Source organism: Perca fluviatilis, chromosome 12, assembly GCF_010015445.1.
Source record: "Perca fluviatilis chromosome 12, GENO_Pfluv_1.0, whole genome shotgun sequence".
Taxonomy (NCBI): domain Eukaryota; kingdom Metazoa; phylum Chordata; class Actinopteri; order Perciformes; family Percidae; genus Perca; species Perca fluviatilis.
The window spans coordinates 13,485,124-13,509,933 of record NC_053123.1 but is presented as its reverse complement, the minus strand read 5'-3'; the positions used below and the strand labels follow the sequence as shown (position 1 = coordinate 13,509,933).

At 41.2% G+C, this 24,810-nt stretch overlaps 1 protein-coding gene across 1 annotated transcript; it reads right to left on the bottom strand.

Moving 5' to 3' along the window:
• Window positions 1-141: 141 nt before the first annotated feature.
• kansl1l (KAT8 regulatory NSL complex subunit 1-like) lies at window positions 142-23,017 on the bottom strand. The gene is made up of 16 exons (XM_039818291.1): window positions 22,779-23,017; window positions 19,111-20,247; window positions 13,890-14,052; window positions 13,270-13,422; window positions 11,587-11,696; window positions 10,833-11,007; window positions 8,865-9,039; window positions 8,196-8,342; window positions 6,023-6,148; window positions 5,730-5,821; window positions 5,367-5,479; window positions 4,869-4,941; window positions 4,681-4,793; window positions 4,148-4,268; window positions 1,510-1,758; window positions 142-298 (listed from the first exon to the last, which is right to left on the bottom strand). The coding sequence occupies exons 2-15, from the start codon at window positions 20,187-20,189 to the stop codon at window positions 1,534-1,536; spliced, it is 2,865 nt and encodes a 954-aa protein (XP_039674225.1). The 5' UTR covers window positions 20,190-20,247; window positions 22,779-23,017; the 3' UTR covers window positions 142-298; window positions 1,510-1,533.
• Window positions 23,018-24,810: the final 1,793 nt, after the last annotated feature.

The following is a 24,810-nucleotide window of genomic DNA, read 5'->3' as shown; positions in this document are numbered from 1 at the left end:
TGGAAATAAATAGTAAGTGACAACTACAAACAGTATACGAACCTGAGACTACAGCGGAGTTGTGCTGGTACATATTTCTTTACATACAGTTACCTCTTGTATATTAAAACCTGAAGCTACAGTAGTCAAAACAAACTATTGTGACATGCTACAATACTCACAAAATATACTTACAAAACTTTTTTTTTTTTAAAGTATTATGTAAATAACATCAAATTACTGTTCTGGAATGTATTAAGTATCCCATTTAAGGTTCCCATGGCACATTTTCTCCTCCTTGTCCCAGGCATGTGGAGTTCTGGAGAGAAAGTAAAACAAGTAATCATTAATTTAATTGACAAATATAACGAGTTGAGTAACCGTCAAAAATACTCCTGTATGTTGACTCTCAATGTTTGATTAAAGTGATGGTTCGGAGTAATTTCACCCTAGGGTCCTTTGCACCATGACCTCGAGCCAAACACCCCCCCAGAAGCTTTTTTCACCTGGGTCGAACATTGGGAGAGTTAGCGTACAGTAGCGTTATCAGCTGAATAGTTTAGCGCAGGGGCTAATGGATCCAGGCTTGTATCTCGTAAGTTACCCCACTAATAATGCCCGAAATGATACCAAACTTCTACACTAGTACAAATAGTTTATTTACTCATAAAACGATGGATTGGAAAGTTTGTAAGTACACCAGAAGTTTATGTAAATAACACTTGCCTGCTGGCTTCTGCTCTCTGCTGCTGTTGTTGTTGTTGTTGCTGCTGCCGGCAGTTAGAGGAGTGCTTAGGGCCGTCTACAAATTACAACACCGAAAAGAGTTGCAACAAAAATATTTATTAATTTAATGATTAAATAAGGTAATGTCTCCAAACTTACCTCAATTATAACTTGTCTCCTGCTAGTTATACTACAGCACTTACTTAAAAAAAAAAAGTTTAATTAATAAATTTTTTTTTGCATCTCTTTTCGGTGTTGTAATTTGTAGACGGCCCTAAGCACTCGTCTAACTGCCGGTGTGCCAGTTTAGCTGGTGATCATGTTAACTGGTGATATTTGCATGAAATCAGTGAATATTCAACAAGGCCCTGCCCTGCGTTCTGCTCTGCCTCCACCCCTCGAGTGCCAGAGGTTCACATTTTCACAAAGTGTTTGCAAGTGAGACCAAATAATGGATATCACTGAAAACATCTCCAGTTGATGTGTAATACATGTCCGTTTAAGCAATGATAAATGATCACGTTTGCGCATGACTGACGGGTTTCATTTTTAATAAAACAGAATGAAGTGTTAAGTGGGGTCATGCCTGTTTGTTGTACATCAGTTAGGTTTCGGTATGTGAGGCAAAGATGAACCTACTTTACTGTTTGGAGGCTAGTAAAAACCAAATGAATGATCACATTGAGAATTTGTGTAAAACAAACAGTATAATAATTCAGCAAAAAGCTCTGGCACACACAAACAAACTTAGAATGCATATGAACAAACTATCTAACAGGCAATTCTCAGTATTTCCGAACTTACATGTAAAAGTAAGGCACTGCTCTCTCAGCTGCCATTGGGTGTGCAGCTCTGGCTTTGTCCACCAGACGGGAGTGTAGCACCAGAGGACTGAGCTGGGGAGAGATGGGAGTTGGAGTTCTTTGATGTGGAGGAGGCAGAGCTACACTCTAACCACCCTAATGGGACTTGTTCTAGGTTATCAGAGAGCAGGGCGTCTTCCTCGTCCTCACCCAAAGGAAATACTCGTGGGTCCCAGGGTGTCTGAGGCTGCTGGAGGACAGAGGGCATATAATGGAATTGAGAAAATCTACAAGTCTGTACATATTATACACATCTGTAAAGTGAATATTTTTGACACATTGGCATGTTTTAGAGTTTAGTATGTGCTATATGTATCACTTTCTATGGACACAAGGATGAGAATATAACACATTTATCGATAAATCAATTATGTACTGAGCCTTAAATTTGCTTAAAATTTCAAAAGCTAAATAAAGAATGTGCAATAATTTATTGTGAGTATGAATGTATGTATGTAATCCAGTTAACATAATATTCTTATGAAATAATAGAGACCCCAGATAGAGCAGCTCCTGTTTAAGACAGACAGAAGCTAATGGGGATCTTTATAAACAAACTAACAAGTTAAATTGTGAAATAGTGTTGTCAAAAAAAATGATTCCCCGACTAATTCAGGCGAGTGCCCCCTCAAGTCGGAACAACAACACGGAAAGTTGGCGAACTCTTCAGTACATGACTTTCCGAGTTGGCGTCATATTACACAGTAACATGGTAGACAAAAGCAAATGTTGGGTGCATGGCAAGAAACCTTTTATTAATTCACATATTGCATATCAAATTCTTGCGGACATATAATTTGTAATATGGTATTAGGTTGTAACTGTTGGTTGCTGTCCACGTAGAGTGACCAAGAATAGATGGAAAGGTTAGTGGTCAAGTAAAGCTATATTTTAATGGTTTTAGGGAATGTACTGGTGCAGCAATAGGTCTGGGATAAAATCACTAAAATAAAGCTTCAAACTGGAAATAAATACTTGAAACAGCTATCAATGTGTTGTTTAAACACTCTGAGCAATAGAATACAACACATCTTCTTTGTAGCGTCCATGTTTTTTTTCCCACATTACAACTTAAAGCTCATGAACACATTGAAGTCAGAAGAATAACTTCCCAACTCCGGAAATGGGACCATCCGAGGAGCAAGTGAATGCAGCATAATGTCCAAAACTCTGATATTTGCTCTTCCAATGTCAGTCCCTTAATTGAATTTAGACGTTGACGGCTGTATCGTAGTGATGCATGGCTGTGAAGCCTCTTTAAAAAAAAAATCAATTGTTTTAATCAGGGTCTGTGTGGGTGCTGGAGTGCATAAGAAAAGCAAAGCAGCGAAGAAGGGGATATTTGTGCTGTGGAGACGGTTGATTTGGCTAGTCTGGTTGAGTAGCAACCCATTCCTTCTCCAATCAAAGTGAAGTGGTACAGAGCACTGCAATCAGAGTAGCAACAACTCGGAGCAGAGTGGAGACAAGTATCTGTGTAGACTCTCAGAGATGCATCTAGGCTTTTTAACTCACACAATATGACTGTCCGGGAAAGTGTATTGATTATTCTGCAACCCATTTTTTCCACTCTATACTCCTATTCCCTCTTCTGAAGCACAAATAACACCGAGGTAGCTTTCACTGAAATGTTAATGTTCATACCTTCAACAACATTTAGCGGTTGAAGTGATAAAATGATAATGTGGCCGCTATGTTGGAGACATGGCATCATAATTAGGGTTGGGTACCGAAATCTGGTTCCACTATGGAACCGGTTTCTACGCTACCGGTAGGAATCGGACCGGATTAGAACGCAACTTTCGGTTCCTCATTTCGGTTCCACTTAATGTGTCGACTGAAATATTTTCCCTCGGTCGCTCCGAAGCGGACGTAAAAATATCCCCCTTTCTCTGTAGTCTACCTTTAGCTAGCTACCGTAAATGTAGGCTACTTTTAAAATGCCATATTTTCCCTCTGGGCTCAGCTCAGTCCGTAGGGACTTGGGTTGGGAACCAGAGGGTCGCTGGTTCAAGTCCCAGTACGGACCAAAGTACAGAGCATGGATTGGTAGCTGGAGAGATGCCAGTTCACCTCCTGGGCAGTGCCAGGTGCTCTTGAGCATGGCACCGTACCCCCCCAACCACTCAGGGCGCTGGTCCAGCACTGGCAGCCCACTCACTCTGACATCTCTCCATTTGTGCATGAATAGGTCCTGAGCATGTCTGTGTGTATTTCAGGCCTGTGTGTAGTGATTTCTAACAAACGGAGTGTAAATTGTAATTTCCCACTGGGGATCAATAAACAGTATAAATTAAATTAAAAACGGACGTAAATGCCTTTTTTTTTTATATCATGTTTCAGTTTTTCAAGAATCGGTTTAGGAATCGGAATCGTTTTAAAAGTACCGGTTCGGCACCGGAATCGTAAAAAATCCAAACGGTAGCCAACCCTAATCATAATGTAACAGCCAATAGAAGACTGTTGTGTATGACTGAGCGCAAGTTCCCTCCTTATGGCACCTAAATCATCATACTCTGAGTATGTTCAAAGTTTGTTTTGGGGATTTGGAGTTTCAGCTGTGGTGCTTTTGATCTTACCAGCCACTCCTCTGAGCTTTGCTGCTCGTCAGTATCCAGCTGAGCACAACTCAACTCCACAGAGCTCTCCTCTCCTGATGTGCACATCCCACCCCCACTGCCTGACAACCTGCTGCCAGATCTGGAGTGAAAAAAAAACAAGCATGCCCCATGAAACTTTGCTAGGAAATGACTCAACGTTCCCCTTTCACACAGGCTATATTTACACGCACAGAGATGAGCAAACCGAATCTGCAATAGTTGCAACTGCACAGTCAGCACATAGAGTGGGTTTAGGGTGTAATTGAATTGTCAAATGCACCGATTTGTTATCATCTTCTGATAAAAGCATGACATGTGACAAACACTGCCTGACATTTCTGATGTTTGAGAAAGCCAATTCATTCTCCCCCAACCCACCTGAGGCATGAAGTTCACCTTGTATTTTGGTATCACCTGATGTAACACTATTCAAATGAACGCTGCATTTCTGAGCCTGTGTGTGTATTTTTGTTTGCGTGCGTGTGTGTGTGTTTGTGTGTGTGTGTTTCCACCTTTTAGGAAGCCTGCAGCATTTTCTTTTTCCCCATGATGGCCAACGCAATTTCTCTCTCTGCTCTAAGTCCAGGTGTCTCAGGGAAAAAACTTCGTTTGTGAGATCCTCCACCTGAAACACACACAAATCTTTTTTTTTTTTTCAAAAATCACAAAAAGCTCATATCCAAAAGGAATGAGACATTACCTGCCCCTCCTCATTGCCCTCCTCCTTCTCTGCCTCACTGTTCATCAGAGATGAGGTGTCAACCACCCGCCAACTGCAAAGAAAGACCGACTTTTTGAGGTGACAGACAATGACGACGGACAGTGTGCACAGCATCTTTCTATTTCAGAGTAAAAACAGTGTGTTTAATTATAGCCATATTATAATGTACCAGAAGTGCATGAAACGCACCGGAAATTGTGATAATTAATAGTAAGACAAAATAAGTCAAGCACTCAATACATTTATTTTATATTTTTAAATAAAAACATAATAAACAAATAACTACACACGTAAGGATATAGAGGCATAGAGGAATGATCAAGAGTCAAGATTATGATTAAATTTTTGGGTACAATGAAATCCATCAGCAAATTTCATGTGCGGTTAGTTTCCTAAAAAATCTATCACAAGCCAAAATACAAAACCAGCGCCTTTAGAATTCTATGCAACTTCTTTAGAGGCAGTTTTGTTCCATACCTGGGTGTGAGGATGTCTTTGTACTGCGGTTTTTCCACTTTAGCCAGAGACATGGGGATGACAATGTTGTTGATGTTGTACTTACTCTCTCCCTGGCGTTTGCGAACAAAGCCCTAAAAGGAAAACATGGTGCGACAGTTGACTACGATGATTCAGTTGCCGTGATACAGGGTTTCTGTAGACTTATTCAAGGGATGCTTTTGAATGTATAGGATAAGAGTGTGTTTCACCCGTTTAATTCTAATCTTGATCTTAATCTTAGATCTGGTTTGGGTAAGGATAAGGGTTAGGGCGTTACTGTATATGTCAATGAGGCTTATCACAAGTATACACATTAAAAAAATGTGTGTGTGTGTGTATTACCTGTGAGGCATGTTTGCGTGAAACCTGTGTAAAGCCTTCCTCGAGCACTTCATCTGAACTGTCACAGAGCTGGTACAGGATATCTTCCTCATCTGAGGTAAAAAAAAAAAAAAAAAAAAAAAAAAAAAAAAAAAAAAAAAAAAAAAAAAAAAAAAAAAAAAAAAAAAAAAAAAAAAAAAAAAAAAAAAAAAAAAAAAAAAAAAAAAAAAAAAAAAAAAAAAAAAAAAAAAAAAAAAAAAAAAAAAAAAAATTAAAAAAAAAAAATATAAACATACACTTGAACATACACACACCTTCTATCAGCCTGTGGATGTGTGTCATCTTCCTTCCTCCGATTCCCTCCTCCATTGGCTGCAGAGCCTGCCTTGCCCTGAGCAGATTCTTACCATTTCCTTTCATTCCAATCTGCCCCTCAGTCCCTCAGGGATTTTACGCTTTGGTTAAAGTGTACAAAAGCTAATCCTTAACCATTTGTCCCATTATTTTGGCAGGTGACTGCCCCTCAGTTTTCTCTTCTTTGCTCACAGTAATGATAGTGCAAAAACAAGTCCATCTAAAACATAGTGGTTGACTAAACACAATGTTTTAGATGGACGTTTGTTTTTGTCCCTGGGTAAACGGGACACACTGTAAAATCAACCAATCATTGATTGTTTCGGATCAGCAATCTACACTGTGGAGAACCATGGGCCACTTAAAGCCCTGAAACCACAGCTGCCAGAGGCATGTAAGCGCAGAAGTAAATGATAAGTCATTAGCTTCAGACTAATATACAATGACACATATTGACATTGGTGAAATGCCAAATGATCTCATTTCCACCTACTGCTCAGTTGGAAGCCTCATACAGACACAGTGGGATACCTGACATGCTAGGAACCACTTAACAAGCAGACACAGAGGCCATTTAATTCACAGTGGCATTGTTTCCTTTCACTACAACTAAATGGGAGACGGTCAGGTTATTATTATATTTATTCATAATACCGTATTGTTTAGAAACAATGTAAACCAAAAAAGTCATTTAAATGATCAACATGTAAATGTTTTGATCATATAATTAATATTATATTATTTTACAATAACTTTGAATGGAAAAATAAACACCAATAAATTAAATATTAAAATACAAATTATAACATTATTCCATGCACTGCTTTGGCTCATCAAATTGGAACCAAAGCACCAGCACCAGTAATGTAGCTACAGTATTTCTAATAAAAAGTACTGTTGACTTTGCATTAACATAAAATTACCATTGACTTCAAAAACAGACTTCATCGCAGCTCCATCAAAGCAAAGAGAACTGGAACAAAAACCAACAAGGCTCCTATCTGTTAGATGAACAACAACAACAAGAATGCAGGGGCAGTTTTTTTAAATAGCACCTCTGCCTTCCTGTCATCAGTTGACTACGACGTCAACACAGCGAGTTACAGTCTTGCTCACAGGCAGCACCTAAAGTTTAACATATAGGCTCGGTAAGGTGCCACCGTTTATGGCACAGCAAACCTGCTGTACTGTGGCAATGAAAAAAAACAGCAAGTACCAGAGCTTAGGAGAGTTTTGAAACTCAGCATTTCAAAGTGAAGTACATAGAGTCAAAGAAAGTAGATTAAGCAGAGAAGAGCACCATAGAACAGTAGGGCTGGGTACCGAATTCAATACTTTTTAGGCACTGAAAAAATGCCCCGTCATTCAATAAGCACGCAGCATGCTTCTACCAAGATCTAATAATGTCTGTGATTGGCTGTCTGTCAAAGAGACATGCAGGAAAAACTTTACGTTGCGCACAGAGACAGGGCTCACGTAGTAGAAACATAAATATGTGCCGTTATGTGTAATGTTGTCATTTCTTTTGTTATAATGCACGTGTCAAACTCAAGGCCCGCGAGCCAAATATGGCCCCTGGCAGATTTAGATCCTGCCCTCATAACAATTTAGGTTCATAATAAATTTTGGCCCACCCGTTTTTGATGCTTTTTCTGAATTTTTTGTCACTTTTGTCGACGCTTTTGGCACTTCTTTTTTTTTTTACGTTTTTGCAACTTTTGCTGGCCTTTTTTTGGCGCGTTTTCAAACTTTTTTCCCCTCACTTTTTTCGACCTTTTTTCTTTGATGGCTAAGTTACTTTTTTTGGGGGGCTTTATGTCGACCAAGCTGTAAGTAAGAAGAGAATATGAGACATGCAGTAATACAGTCAAAGATGTTTGACTTTTTCGATTAAATAAAAACATAAAACTAAACTAAACTAAACATGTCTGGCCCTTGATGTGATTCTTATTTTCCAGTGTGGCCATTAGTGAAACGGAGTTTGACACCGCTGTTATAATGGATTTTATAAAATTGGTATCGAAAAAAGTATCGTTTAGGAACCGGTATCAAAGTCACGGTATTGGTACCGTTATCGAAAGGTTTTGAACGATACCCAGCCCTATAGAACAGTGCAGGCTTTGTAATCAATACTGGTAAAGGGCAGGATCTTACTGTTGTGCAGTGGTGTGGAGCTGTGTCTGCCGTGTGTTAGACTGGATGGTTGGACATTTAAAACCAAAGGCCTTTGGGACCATTCTTCTCTGGGCAGGACCCTGTTTAAGTGGTGGGACAGAGTGTCTGAAAAAAAGATGACACAATTTTAAGTATGCAGTCAAAACAGTTTGAGCAATCTAACACTGTTATGATCACTTACTCAGCACATCTCTAAATGCAAGCAGGCAACACACTGGCAGTGTATGGCGTTCAACAAAGCACCCTCATCCATTGTTTTCTATGCATTCCCACACACAGCAGCATCCTGATGCAAAACAAGACATCAGGATACACCACTGTTCTAGTCTACTTCTGTGTGTCACGCCCGGTGTGCTACAAACTTCAACTGGCAAATTACCCAACATTGCCGGCGTGTGTTGCACCTCAGACAACATACTGTCTACCAAGTCAAATAAGAAGACAAGAAATTGCTCTTGTGAACTACACCTTTTATAAAAAAAGTAAATAAATCAACATTACAAATGTCTTTCAAAAGAAAAACATTGCTTAGCGTACTCGAGTTTCCTCATCCTCCTAAATGTTTAAGATTGTATAGGCTTTTTCCCACTGGCAAATGTTATGTAACTATGTTATTGTGGCTCCTACCAAATGAAAAAGACAACACAGGATGCGGTGTGGAGCCGGGGGTCCTGGAGGACAGGGCCCTACTGGAGCTGCAGTCTGGATCAGGGCACAGGACTACAGGATCACAGGATGAACAACATGAACAGGAAGATGCTGAGCAAGAAGAGGATAGGGTGGATGTGGACTTCCCAGAGTCCTGAATCACAAGAAAGAGAAAACAGAGAGTAAATTAGTTTTGACATGATAGTAAACGAGAGCATAGTTAATGAGGTATAAGTAAGTCAAGACACAGTTTCTTTAACTACAGTATTAACTTGGATTTCTCTTTGTGTTTTGTTGGTGGCGGCTTGGTGCTGCTTCTTATTATAACCGCTACAATCGCTCTGGGCTCTGAGGAAAACCAGGTAAACTCCAATGGTATGTTAACATTCCAAAATGTTGGATTTTTACATGAGAAGTGATCTGGTTAAAATGTTTAAATATGAGCTGAAGAGGATTAGAACATGAGGCCCACACCTTATGTTTCTATCATAGGCACCACTGATTCAAAGTCCTCTCTAAACAGCTCAGTCTAATAGTCACATCTAATAGTCAAAATTATGTTTTTAAATGTGGTTCAAAACTGGAACACAACCTAACGTACACAAGAACCTCCCTATAGACAGGTCAACTTGTCACCGCCTGTTCAAACTGGCTTAAAAGATTCCAACATACCATATTAAAGCTGCATTAATGATTTCTTTTTGTCCCTTGGGGGCACCTGAGCAAGTCTTAATGGCAAACAAGTCAGCAATCAGTTAATTATTTACACATCCAACAGACCAACATAGCCATTCATTTGAAGTTGTTTTTTTCTGGCCACCCGACAAATAGTTCACTCTCCTTTTAGCTCTCCATCAACTGCACCAGCTGGAGGCGCGTCACAAAGAGCAACCATTTGATCCATTACCATAACATATTTATTAGTGCACCTTTACATAAAAACATCACAAAAAAAATGAACACAAAACTGAAATGAAAGTATTGTGTATGTGATATTGGATATAATTGTACAATGTTAGTGCATGAGTTCTTATTACTAGAAATGCGTGAAGTGAAGCTAAGCATGGCATTGCCAACTACGTGACACTTAACCTGGCAAGAACACAGCAATGTCCCCGGGCTAAATAAAGGCGCCAGCTTTAAACAATTACATGCACTTGTTCATTTGAAGCAAATCCAAGGGACATTATTGCTTAATTAAGAGCAGGTGGGCCGTTTTAAACATTAATTCCTGTTTAATTTGAGGAACTATTTCAGTGATATGGCATTCCAACACTAAAGGCCGACTTAGGGTGATTGCATGGAAGCTACATTTGACATGAAACATTTAAAATAAATAAATGAATGCATATGTTTTACAACTTCTACACATTGACACACGTCTACAATCAGCCAGCCTACAACTGGTATTTATAAGTGGTGCATTGTAATAAGTGTATAAATATGTATTAGTGCAGCAATACACTAATTAAGTATAGTGCTGGCGGGTTGGGGGAATTGCAAATGCATTAATGTATTTTGGCATCCATCCATTATCTACACCCGCTTATACTGCGCAGGCACACGTGGCACTAATTAATAGACACTAATGTATCCTTGTGGGGAAATTGATTTGTTTCAGAAGCGCAGAGCGGTTTTAAAAATAAGAACAAGCAATATGGAGTAAATGAATAATAATAATAATAACTGTACACATTGTAATTAAAACAGAAACTAATCCCAGAAATAAAGACATAGCATCTTCAGGGACAGACTTCCATTGTTGACAGGGATGTGTACATGTGCCCTTCAGCTACTGTATTCCAATTACGGGAAGACAAATATTGAGAAATGTGTCCATGGTCTGAGTCATGTCACAGAGAACGTGCATGTGTGCTTTGGCAGTTGTGAATGTAAATGGTTCAGATGGACAGGCTGAGAAATGGGGGAGACTGCACGTGTGCCTACCTGTGAACTGCTGGGGTTGCAGGTGTTGAAAGTGAACAGTTTAGGCTTGTGGTAGGTGACCAGGGGTCGGGTCCGGGCACACACGCATGACACATCAGCTTTGAAGAGCCTCCTGGTACCCAGTCTCCTTCTCTTAGAGCTCCCAGGCACAAAAACACAGTCTCCTTTCTGACCACTGCAGGGACGAGGTCATGGAAATGTCAGGATCACAAGCACTCAAAAAGCAAGTTTTTTGTTGGTTTATGATTTCCTCTAGCAACCAGAAACAAACAATACCTTGTTACATGCATTAACAAGCAAAAAGTTTTTTTTATCACCTGGCTTTATCTTCCGACCAAGACAAAGAGAGTTAAAAAGGCAGCAGGAAGGAAAGACATGAAGGGATGATTCAAGTCAGGCCGGATGGTGGGGACCGACCAGGCTGTATTACTGCTTATTTCACAGACAGGGAGCATGCTTTCAGCCTTGATAAGCATAGCCTTTAGCCTAAACTGGACAATGGGCAAACCTCTATCGGTACAAGTTTCTCTGTTTTGTATTTTATATTACATGTATTCTTTACGTTATTGCAAAAACAGCTATAGTGCATATCTCATTGTACTGTAGGTGTGACAAACCTTTGCATTGCCATGCTCATTAAGTTACAGTATTAGATTTTAGATTGTCTGTGTGTGTGTGTGTGTGTGTGTGTGTGTGTGTGTGTGTGTGTGTGTGTGTGTGTGTGTGTGTGTGTGTGTGTGTGTGTGTTTTCTACCTTGTGAAGGCTCTCTTGCCTTTCCAGGTGTGTGGTTGTGGTTGTTTAGATGGCGGTGAAAAGTTCAGAGGAAGCATCAGACTGTTGACAATCTGGCTGAGCTGAGCACTCTGCAATGAAGACATCATCCATATAATGCTTTTTATAAGTGGTAAATTTAACTTTAGGGTGAAAAACAATGTATGTCTTTAGCAGCAGTGAGTGAGTAAATAAGCACTCCATTCAATCAACATACAGTGTTTAGACTCTCTTGGCCCCTGGATATTGTTTGCTCTAAGTGATGATGGACTGATCAGACTGATAAACATTGCGAGTATGCTGTGTGATGTTTGACAGGATCACAGTACACATGATTCACAAAGAAAATGCTCCTTTAATTCAGGTATTTATGTGCTATTCATGCTACTAAGTTGCACATTTGCCTTGTGCAGTACTAAAGGATTATTCTGGTTATTTATTTTAATTTTTTTACCTGGGCCTTATTTTTCTATTGATTATTGATGATTTAAGAATCATTCGGTTGCTTCAATGCAGAGCTCGATGTGGCTCAAACATGCCTACGGCTGCCCAGTACACAACAAAAAGCGCAACACAAGCGTGCTTTAACAGCCAAAGATTTTTTTTTTTGCACTTTTCTGGCCAAACAAAGTCACTTCTGTCAAGTAAAGTGAAAGCACACAGCTGACGTTGTGTAAATGCATATCAGCTGGTGCAGGTGCTCATTTTGGCATGACAGCTATGGTGCGTAGTTACCGTCGGCCCCATGAGTTATTCTAAGTAATGACAACAACACTGTTGGTGCGTCCACATGATACAAGCCTTCCGTGATAACGCGCCCCCCACCCCTCCTCCGCGCAGTTGCTAGTAGCCAAGGAGGACACAGAGGATTAAAAAAACATGATGGACTCTTCAGAAGAGGCAGTTATCTTCACTCGAGTTTCTGTGCACGGAAGTCGCCAGACGCCACAATCTTCTGAACATAGCCATACTGAGAAATACAGAGAGAGTTGTGTGGAGCTGATAGTCTTAATTAGCTTCATAGCAACTCATTTGGCAATGGGTTGAATGTAATGGAACGTTCATTAATATCAAAAGTTATGCACTAAAGCTTTAAATTGTACATGAGTATTGGCTTGCTCAGACCAGTTTTAGCTGGGGGACACGGTTCCCTGAAATCACAAAAATGCTTTAGTGTAATTTTGAATTCATGTCAAATGTTTAATATTCTCTTTTTTTAAACTAGAACAGATTCAAATGCACATCTAAGTACAACTTTTTATACCATTAAGACTGCACAAGTCTGCACAGTCTTAGATAAGATTAACAGACGATTCTCAGCATATCAGCTCACGCTCCCTTTGAGTATATTAAATACCTGTAGACTTCAGAAAGCAGCAGGAATTCATGCATTCCAAAAGGTCAAGCACCATGCATACTATAATTAATTAGTTTAATCTTCTCAACTTGGCACTGTATATATATATATATATATATATATATATATATATATTACAGATACATAACCTCCTCTGCTTTTCTACACAACAGACTGATAAGCTTTAACAGATTTAAAAGGATATTCTCCTCGTGACTTAGTGTATTGAGTTGTAGTTCACTATTCTTCTTGATTCCAGATTCTTCACACACCCAGGATTTGTGTGTGTACTAGCTCCTTCTGCTTACCTGTCTCTCTATGTTGTGCAGAAGGCGTGTGGGGCTGCAAGGTTCAGTGTCCGCATCTGAGGCTGTGCAGGATAGCCCTTCCATTTCTCTCAGCAGGGTCTGCTGAATCTGTCTGTCTGTCAGTGGCTGGGACTTTGCAAGCACCACACCGCCCTGACACACACAAACACACAGTTTGATTTTTGGACATTTCAACACATTATTCAGAATGATAAAAATAGAAAGACAACATATTTTCAAGTATTTAATTGTACACTCCGCCACGCATCAGACATTGATTATACAATTATTACCACAAAGCATTCTCTTTGAAAAATGACCATAAGGACTATTGATACATATTTAACCTTTCCTAGTGATAGCAGTTCATCAAACGTTGTTTGCATTGCTTGAAGCAGCTTTAAAATGTGACTACAGTAACTCACCTTTCTATAAAATACTTAAGCTAAAGTGCTATTCATTTGTCACAATAAGACGGCAAAAGTTGGCTAACATTCTCTTCACACAAAACTGACTTGTATCAAGGCCTGACTAAGAGCCCTTAATGATCTATGGCTGCCAGTTGGCACATTATGTCAACCGCCACTTATTGAGCTGGATACAGAGGACTCTTGTCTTACCTTGGTGGAGCGGATGTGCTCGTGGAGCTCCGACAGTTGTTGTGTCCTCCCCTCCAGCTCGGCCAGACGCAGCTTCAACCAACTCCATCTGCTGCCCAGCTCCGCTCTCTCTTCCAGCCACCGCCTCTCACAGCTACTGCTGCTGCTGCTGCTGCTGCTGCTGCTGGCGGAGGGGCAGGGTGATGAAGGATGGCAGAGAAGGACACTTAAAACTCATGTGGTGCTATTATAGTATTCTATTACTTTGTGTCAAAGGCTTTAGATCAGATCATTCAAAATGTGTTGGAATTTGGCCATGAAGGCAGAAAAATGTCAAGCTATTGAATGCAGGCAAAACCTCCAGTATGGCCATTAACTGGAAGTGCATGAAGAGGTTAGCATATGAGAGTCGTTAGCAGGACATTTATGTCACCAGAGGGAAAAGTTTACAAAGAAGGAAGGAGGACAGAGAAACACAAAGAGAGCACTGACACACCAAACCAATTTGTCAATTCACACATTTGAATTGCTGCACTGTCATCTTATGACCTATTTTACACCAAGCATGTTGCAATGTAGCGTGTAAATTGTTAAGCATCCTAACAGCATGGGGCACAAAAGCTTATCTGGGCCAAATAATAAAACGTATCTATAGTAAGTTTTCAAGGCACTAGCCTGTTCAGTTAGCATTTATCTTCCGTGTCTATGTGTGTGTGGTTGGCTGGCTCCAGAAGGACAATAGTTGTAGTTGCTATGGCAGTGCTCTTGGACCTCGGCTAGGGCAAGGAGGGACTCCCCCCACTTTAAACACTCGGCTGCACGACGGAGAAAGGTTAGGCCAGTCAGCAAGCAGCTACACACAGAGGAGTTGATAATACCGATTGGTATTATGAGGTAGTTAATATTAGTGTGTTACCCAAAATGTTGTTTGCTTGCCTGATCACAATTAGGCTACACACAGTTTGTAGCAGAACGCTGCAAATGAAAACAAAGCCTCGGTTAACGACTAGTAGGATCTCTCTTTCCTGCACAGACAATGGCCGGACTGGGCTGCCCTGCAGCTCTTTTCAGTTGTATAATGAGAATATACCTGGAATATTAGACAAGCAGTAGGCGAGTCAGTGGGAGAGGACAGGAGAGGAAAGGTAGGCCATAAGGTGAACTAAGAAAATGTGGCTAGAATGTGATATTTATTCCACAACCTGGGCACTACTTTTTAAATGTGTTTTTTGGTTGCTTTATACCTGTAAGTGTTCAAGTAGCCATACATATTTACATAGCCTACATGTTTTTCATGGAGATATTAACATTGCTGAATAGCATTTGGGGTCTAGCAATCCACTGGCTACCCTCCACAGTGAGAAAGTATGAGTTTTCACAGCCAAGTCTTGGTTGAATAAAAGGCCAGCCCCAGCAAGTTGCTGTGGGTTTATGAATTCTCCTATTTGGATAGTGTTTCTTGGCTCTTGCAGAGGCATTAGGGCTTTTGGGTGTGTCCTGCACTTAAACTTTCCAACACATAGCCTTTCACAAAAATTACAAACATACTGAAAGCTGAAAATGAGCAACAGCTGGGAGGTGTGAAGGTCTGCTGCCAGTGCCGTTTGGTTTCAAATTGAAGTCAGACCATGTCACTGCTTTACAAGTTCGTACTTTGAATGTTAAAGGCCAACAATTTCCACATGTTTTGAAGGAGGACAATGACCTGTCGCGTCTCCAGCAATGAGATATCCTCTTCAAGTAGGAACCTGCCATAAAAACTCCCCAGGGGAGGTTTACTGACGAACCACAGAGAATTGTTCAGCAGACTTGTACAAAAGGTAAGCTGAAGATTCCAAGATGACTAAAGCTGGCCAAATAAAAAGACACACACAACGCACACTACACCCATAAAAAACCCTCTCAATCCTGTTCTCAGTGCTAATAAACATGTCCAATTCCCCCCCAAAAAAACTCTCCTGTTTGTTTCACTGATTCAGGAAACAAACAGAAGGGTTGAAGAACAACTACATCTAGCCTAACTGAAGAAATAAATGGTACTGCATTTAAACCAGACATGACTTGAGTCCAAAAAGAAAGGTCTAACTGGACTAAAGCCAAGACCAAGACGCTACCCCTCCTGTCCTAACACTGATGTCCCCACATTTCTCATGGCTCATGTAGTAAACAAAAAAAACAAAACAGAAAGGTTTGTAGCTGATTAATTTACCAGAAAAGTGACAATTTATAGTCCGTTACAGACTTTATTATACTGTAAGTCCTTTACTTCCTTAAATTAATAAAGTCTAAAGTTTTCAGCAGCTGCTGAACATAAAATGCTTAACATGACTAAGTGACCTGGATTTGACATGTTTGCACTTGGTCTGTTGGTCATTGCATTTTGCGCCAATCATGGTGTATGCTGACACTCCTTACAGGATTTCCATCGTTTTTCCTTGCCTATGACGATATGACTCCCTTTAAAGGGAAACTTCACCGATTAGCATTAAGCTTTGTATCAGTAGAAACCTGGTAGTATTTTTGAATGACCGTGCTTCCCTCCCTCATGTCCCCCTGAGAGGGGAGATCTCTGTATTGTGGGTCTGGAAAAAAGCCTGAGATGACGCAAAATGACGATTCTTGCGTCATCTGAGGCTTTTTTGCCCGCGCGAGGCAAAAGACTACAGCCTGTATTAGGAGCCACTTCCCGCATAGCCCAAAGGGGGTTGGACTGTCGGCTTTTTCTGGAGATTGCCGAGGAAAAAAACGAGTGTCAGCCATCTTGAATCCTCGCTTAGCTTCTCAGCAGGAGAAGAAACTGTTCATCCCGACGGAAATTTTAGAACAACAATTATGTGCATTCAAACTACCGCACACGCGTACCAACAGGATACATTGGTACAGATCGGAGAATATGCAGGACACTTTATTACAGACGCAATACTCGACATACTACACAAGCTTCGCCTGCATCGAGACCAGCGGTGGTGCTCGATGCCTCTGGCCGGTAAACGGACCTGATCAGCGGGGAGTGTTGAACGAGTGTGCCGGTGGAAAGCTAACGCTAGCCAGCCATCTGTTCACCAATCCTGCTTGCAAGTTTCCGCTCATTAAACAAACTGGTCAAGGTCAAGGTCAAGGTAAACTTTATTATCCACAAGTAGGAAATTCATGTGGTCACCATTACACACTCCAACGATGGACCGTGTTGCCGCCGCGCGATGCCACACTACATCCAACTTCAAACGAAACTCCCAACGTGAGTTCAGAGACTGCTGTGCTGTGTTTTTGTTGTTGTGAAAATATTGCTGTGGACAATCCAGCCTGCTGCTCGGTCACCGGGTAAGACTACTAGTGGAGGTGGGCTGTGTTACCCCGGACTGCCTGTTAAAGAAATGGGGTGATTTGTATCCAACTAACTGCTAACTGCTGGTGGAGTTTGTGACTGTAAAATGCCGACAATTCTAGCTACATCCCACACAAATTTACGGCTGTGTTTGTGATGTTTATACCACAGCCCACCAAGAGCTAAAGCTAGTAGCTATGTGTTAGCCTTCTTTTATTACATGGCTTGGTTGAATTCTAATGTAGAATGCGGTCTGTTATTTCTTGATAACAGACCGTTGCTAAGGATAACACACCGTTGCCATGCATAGCAGAGCGTTGCCATGGACACAGTTCTGTTCCCTCTGGAGCTATCAATCAATCCGCTGAAAGAAGTCCGGATAATGTATCAGCTGTGGCAAAAAAGTATATATTTTAAATGTGTAACACCACTTGAGCCACGGTGACACGTTTTTTCATGTATATGGTTGAAATGACAATAAAACACACTTGGTGAGTTGATCGTCTCACTGTCTGTCTGTAAAGGGTAGGCGTGAGTTGGGAGTAGACGCTGAAGCAGTGAAGCAAGTGCATTCTGGGATTTGGTGTCGTTCATCCACATGAGCCAAAAAACACATTTTCTGGCTTTTCTCGGCCTAGAAGCAACCAATTTCTAAAAACGTTTCCCATTTCTACTACATAAGTGACCCAATTTAATTATATATTCATCTTTCCAATGGTGAAATATTCTTTTAAGCAAGGCCACAAGTACAGCAGCACCGCCCATCCAAACCACACACACACACACAGACACACACTTCATAAATATTTTTCACTAGAACTAGGAGGAGCACTGTGGCACAGAATGGCTGGCATGTTACAGGCTTGCTGGCATGGCAATGTTTATTTCCTAGCCCGTGGGTAAAGAGAGCTGGCTTGTCTGTTGAATGTGTTATGACTGCAGCATAGAAAAAGAATGTGTGTGTGTGTGTGTGTGTGTGTGTGTGTGTGTGTGTGTGTGTGTGTGTGTGTGTGTGTGTGTGTGTGTGTGTGTGTGTGTGTGTGTGTGTGTGTGTGTGTGTGTGTGTGTGTGTGTGTGTGCACGCATGGCTAAAAAATGGCATCACACTCTCCATAGCTGGGAGGACAAAACTTGCGCTTATGACAACCACACTGTAAACTTGGCTGAGGGCCATGTGAAATATGCACCCAGAGGCACAGTGATAAACATACCCTGAGACAGCTGACTTCCCAAAACTTATACTGTCATCCGGAAATATGTCTCTCCAATTCACACCATATTTGTATTCTTAACAAACTAGTAAGAACTTAAACTATAGTTCCCTCTTGCTGTCTTCATTGTCCTGAACTTAAAAAGGTTGCCTAGAGTGAGAATCCACCTCTGTGTAGCCTAACTCGGAATTTAAACAAGGCCAACGGCTCCAGCGTGAACCACAGCTGGGTTCTGGCAACCAAATCCCAGGAAAGCATAACAAACCTTTCGGCAGTGAGAGTACAGTGACGTTTGTGAAATGGTTTCGGATTGTTTTCTTCAACGCTGGGTGGCAACTTCTATATCTGACACTGTGAAGTCATAGGACTCACCTCACTAAACTTGATAAGCAAAATATATACGTGGTTGAGGGGATTTCTAAAGTCTCTCCTTGGTAGCTTGTTTATTTAGCTGAAATAACCAGCTGTGACACATATGCTACACACTGTGGCTCTTAGAAACACACAACGTTCAAAATGAGAAAAAGAAGACCTTGGTTCTAAGGCAGCCCACGACTTAAGAGACAAGGAAACTGGTCTCACTTAATTTGCTAGTCATATAAGACACCTTCAGGGCTTTGTAATTGTAGTCTTTTTAATTAATGTGCTTAGTTTCACAGGACACATGCAGCTACATATATACTACTTCCAGCTGCTGGATACTCACACAGGTGAAGTCTTGGTTTTGCTGTGGATCTTTGCCTCCTCTTGCTCCTCCTCTGAGCTGCTGCTGGCCGTGGCCTCAGAGTCCAAAGCCTCCTGCAGGCCTCTCAGCACCGCCTGGCTGGAGCGGTTGAACTCTCTGAGCTCTGTGAAGGCAGACGAGTCTGTGGACGACTCTAGCCAAGAACAATTACCTCCCACTTGCCGAGGTGGCATACGAGAATGTATGGAGTCCAGGCTGTCCAGAGACACACCACCAATTTGACAGTGCCTTTCCAGTCCCTCCAGCTGATGGTTGCAGTGTAGCAAAGCGTGTTCTCCTAGTAGGGCTTGTAGTCTCCTCTGCAGCCTCTGAGCCCGGCTCTGCAGCCCTGTCTGCCTGGAGAGCTGCTCCTTCACAGCCGCATCCAGCACAGCTCTGAATGCCAGCTGGTTAGAGTTCACCCTGCCACTGCAAGGCTGCACTGAAGATGGAGGACAGCCCATTCCAGCCACTTTCCCCTGTGTCTGTGTAGGTGGGGGTGCAAAGAAGGGAGTGCAGCCCAGGGAGTTTATCTCCCCGTAGGAATATGAAGGAGGAACACTGCTAAGGATATGAGAGGAGTGATACACATCACCACCATCTGTCCCACATTCAGGAGTAGCATTGCATCCATGCAGCAGACAAGCCTCTTGGCTATTGTGCTCAGGGACTAAAAACATGTCTGGTACACCTGGGAAGACGCAGGCCACCTGATGAGAATCTCTCAGGCCTTTATTGAAGGAAAGGAGGCTGAGGAGGGAAGCAGGGCTGGGGAAGAGCAGCGTCTCAAACTGGCTGGCAGACGCCTGCAGACATGGGGAAAGCACAGGGTTGGCAGGGGCGTCCAGGGGGCTAACGGGGAGACAGGAGTCCAGAGAGGGAAACAGGGAAAGGTTCAGCCACATCGTCTGGATGTCACCATCATCTGTTGACCTCATCTGAGACTCCAGCTCAGTACTACACACGGCTCTCCCATCGGAGTCCATTCTGACAGAGGCAGGAGGCGAGGACAGGTGGATCCCATGGCCATCTTTCAGGATTTTAGTCAGGGCTGGGGCCATACCACGGATGGTCTAGGTAGCCAAGGCAGCAAAGTTCACGGACTGCACCTTAAATCACCTGACAGTAAGAAAAACACGTTAGTAGCTCATTTCCCCTTCTGATGCAAAATAAGCCCTACAAAATGTAACTGCAATCCTACCAGAATGTAATGTAATGTAAGCATAATTCTACACAGATGTGCAAAATACTGTTTGTCTAGCTAGCAATACTGAATACTGAGACCATAAAAAGTGGTGGAGTAAGACTGATACCCACTGGAGAGACACTATAATGATTTAACACTGATGGGAAAAATGGACAACTTTAACTGTAGCCAAAAGAAACTGTACATTAACGTCAACTAACGTTGAAGCGTTTTATGGTTAACAGGTCTATCTGGAAGCCTTGTTGTGAGAACTAGTGAATTAATGTTAGGCCTAAAGTGTCATTTATGCTTCTGCGTTAAATCTACGGCGTGAAGACACAGACCCTTACGTGCACCTCTCGAAAAATTTAACTACATGTCGCGGCGATGCAGGTCGCTTGGCCGTGGCTTGGTAGCGTCACATTTCCCCTCCCCCTACTCATTTCCTGGTTCTCCTTCTCCATAAACAACATGAAATCAAGGAGAGGGTTAACTTTAAGGGCCGTTCCCTTGACAGAGTCAACGCAGCCCCGATACGCATACGGCGTCGCAGAACGCTCTAACGCCGCCGCCGCCGCCATTGCGCGTGATGCGCAATATGTGTTCGGTTGTTTTGACACGCGACGTGCCGATGCGCACAATACTAATCGTTGTCGGTGGGGCGTATTGTACATTAAAAATATTGAATCAACTTGGCTGAGCAAATTCATAGGACTACTGAGTCACATTTTTCGGTATGCATCAACATTGTGTGTGTGTAGTCTATGCTGTGTGCCCTCCTCAAGAGGCGAGAGAGAGACCCAAATGTATCTATATATTTTTAAAACCTGCTAAACCATGTTTAAGCGACCTTTTATCAATGTATTGGTCAGTGCTACCCAATCGTAGCATACTGTACTGGTGGGGAAACACGCCAGCATCTGATAAAAAGAAGTCAGCCAGCCAGCTGCTCCCTGACAAGAGCCACTCTCCGGGAGGGTCTGGCTCTGCCGAACGAACACCGTGGAGCACTCTGCTACCCCCTGTTGCGTTGGCGGTGTAATGCATTTCACGCATCACAAGTATGAACTTTAGGCCACTTACGTAGGCTATGGTCGACTGCTCTGCGTGGAGCCTCGTCAGAACCATAAATCACGCTTAACAGTCCTTTCTGCGCCCTGTTCACCCTTTATCGGCAGTAGGGCTGACCCAAATGCTTCGAAGCTTCGACCGTTGCCATGGTAGCTCACCTGCCTGCGCAATTTAGCCAGATGATGTGAGACTAGGGCTGAGCAATATATCGATATTATATCGATATCGATATATGAGGCTAGAGATCGTCTTACATTTTGGATATCGTAATATCCTGATATGACACAAGTGTTGTCTTCTCCTGGTTTTAAAGGCTGCATTACAGTAGAGTGATGTTTCTGAACACACCAGACTGTTCTAGCTGTTCTATTATTTGCCTTTACCCACATAGTTATTATATATTATATATACATAACTGATGATTACTTATCAAAAATCTCATTTTGTAAATATATTTTTTCAAAGCACCAATTGCCAAGCCTACAATATCGATATCAAGGTATTTGGTCAAAAATATCGTGATATTTGATTTTCTCCATGTCGCCCAGCTCTATGCGAGACACGTCGGTGTCATTTCAAATCATTACCCCACCCAAACCCCCAGCCCCAGTCGAAACTTCAAATATACTGGAATATTTCTCACCAAAGCTTCGAAGGCCCCAAAATGGTATTCAGGACAGCCCTAATCGGCAGTGGCCACCAAAGGGGTGACCCTGATTCTATCGCTGTGAACTGTAAAATGAGAAACCAAAGTATGCAATTCCTTGACTCTCATATTGACATAGTTTTCAACTAAAGTTAGTCTATAAACAAAATTACTAGCTACAACAGCATAATAGAATTTCTGAAATTCAGTTATGGCTTTTGGTTTTGGTGTGCCACCCCAACATTTTCAGTGGTCCCATTTAGCCACCCCTATTAAAAAGGTCTGGGGGCGCCACTGTTTACCGGGCACATATTTTTGATGATAACACGCAACAATTGGGAATATAGCTAAATTCCTCATTCTGTTCCTGTTGCAAAGCTTATTTGGGTCAACCGTAGTGGATTCCCTCTGTTTTATAGCGCTTACCTTACTAACGGATGATGTTAACTAACGTTAGTTAGAAGCTCTGTTGTTTTAACGAAGATTCCTGACTTGTTAACAATTAAGTTTAAGAGCTATAAAGGAACATGGATGGAAGCAACGTTGGTGTGAAACGATCAGGTAGCTAAAGCTATAAAGTTTCCACAACAGGTTAGTTTAAACTAACAACGACATGACATTAACAGTCACTTAAACTGTGTTAAATACAAGAGCTAAGCTAGCTAAACCGAGTCCAATAACGGACGTTAACGTTAACACTCCATACAATATTTTTTATAACGTTAACATTAACGTTGATTTCCTCACCTGAACAGGAGGGAAACCGTTGACTTAACATGGTTTATTCCAGTATAACGTTAACGTACGGCTGAATGTGATGTTAAATCTTTTTTCTTTCCCGATCCAGAAAATGTAATCTTCCCGGTTTATCTGGCAATCCAACTTGCTGTCCAACGGTGATTTTTATTTTGCCCAGAATATCGAGAGATCCTGACACTGCGCCTCCTTCTCTCATCAACTGCTGAGAGAGGACTAAACACAGCTGAACGACGAGGGGCTGGACCAGACTCATGATGCATTCAGGACCTCTTCAGTAGCTCAGATTTAGGAGAACGCAGAGTAAAAATAAAACGCTTCCACTTCCCCAAGGCTATTTTTTTCCGTAAACTCAATTGCGTTACATTTGAAATTAACGTTAAGGTTTGATTGTACCTGAAGGAGGTTGCATAATGTAGGTGTGAAGTGCACTGCATTCACCAAACAAACAAAAAAACCCTCATAATTTATCACTTGATTATCTTATAATTTTTTAACTTAGCATCTAATACCCAACAAGACTTTAATTATGGCAAACGATCTTATAAATATGAAATCTTATTTCATAATTACATGACAATTATCTCATAACTACATGACAAGTATTTTCATATTTACAAAATCTGGATATCGTAATTATGTAAGTTTTAGTTAAATTGAAGTTAGATTTTCTCATAATGACGAGTCATCATAATTACAAGATACAGATCTTGCAATTGTGAGATCTTTTCTCTGTTTTCTCTGATTGTGTATTATATCTTGTAATAATATTACCAAGTGACAATTACTACATAAAGTCCAATTCTTTTTTTCTTTTTTTTCCCTGATGAACGCAATGTTCTTCCATGGGATAGCAGCAACTTAAACTTAAATTCAGTTTCCCAAACAGTTTAATTAACAGCTCAGTTGCCTACTGTAACTGTTGTTACTGTAGGCTGTTACTGTCCAAGTGGCTTTGGCACAACTGTAGACAGATGTGAAAAGGATAACAAAATAACAAAACAATATGTAGACTACTAAAATATCAGAGTTTTTTTTTAGTCTTAGTTGTATTAAGTATGCAACAGCAGTACTGAAATCATTTCAGTTAGGAAAATTACAGAGCAAACATGTAATTAATGTTAGATACATTTTAATGATGAAAAGTAATAAGCTTGACCACTAAATGTTAAACAAGAATTGCAATAGAAAGCATACAGCTGTACCACTTATACAAAACGACAAATATTAATATAAAACAGTAAGATGCATACTTTTGCCACTTCTTCTTTAAAAGGTTTGCCACAATTCAGCAACTTGTATTTAACAATGCTTTTTTTCATACATTTGGTAGATTGTTCATGTGTGTTTAATCTGGATTGCATATTTCCGGCAGATCATGAAGGTATCATTGTAGAGCGTTTGACCTCTGCCAACATGGAAGGGTAAAATCGTTGACAGAAATATATTTTCATCATTCTTGATGTTTTGCTGTGATCTTTGCAAATCAGCTGTAGTGGATGAAGAGAGCTCTCTGTGCAGGTACAATCTGGGTGTAGTGGGAGAAGTTCAGCCCAACAGAGGAGCTGAGTGCCACCGCATATGAGATTTGAGTGACTTTAATGCCTCAGCTTGTAGTTCAGGAAAGACCATCAAGAAAACTGACATCAGGTAAATGACTGCACAGCACATCAAGGTCCCCAGGAGAAGCTTTGGAGGTTGCTTGATCCTTTCTCCGTGAAGTGGACAGACCACGCAAAACATGTAAAATGCATTAGCCATGATGTTGAGAACAACAAGAGGCCCAATAATTAAGACACATGTAAGATAGTTCATCTTTAATCTGTTTGCTGTTTCCATTTTGGTGTCTTCTTTCCTTGTAGTGAGCTTACAAATTAAACCAGTAAGGCTGTCCAACCCTATGCAATGTAACAAATCTGAGGCATTTGCATCTCATGCAAATCAGAAAATGTAAATAAAACACATTACTGTGAAATTGCCAAGAAAAAGAAATACGGACATTACTCCATGTTTAACTCCATGT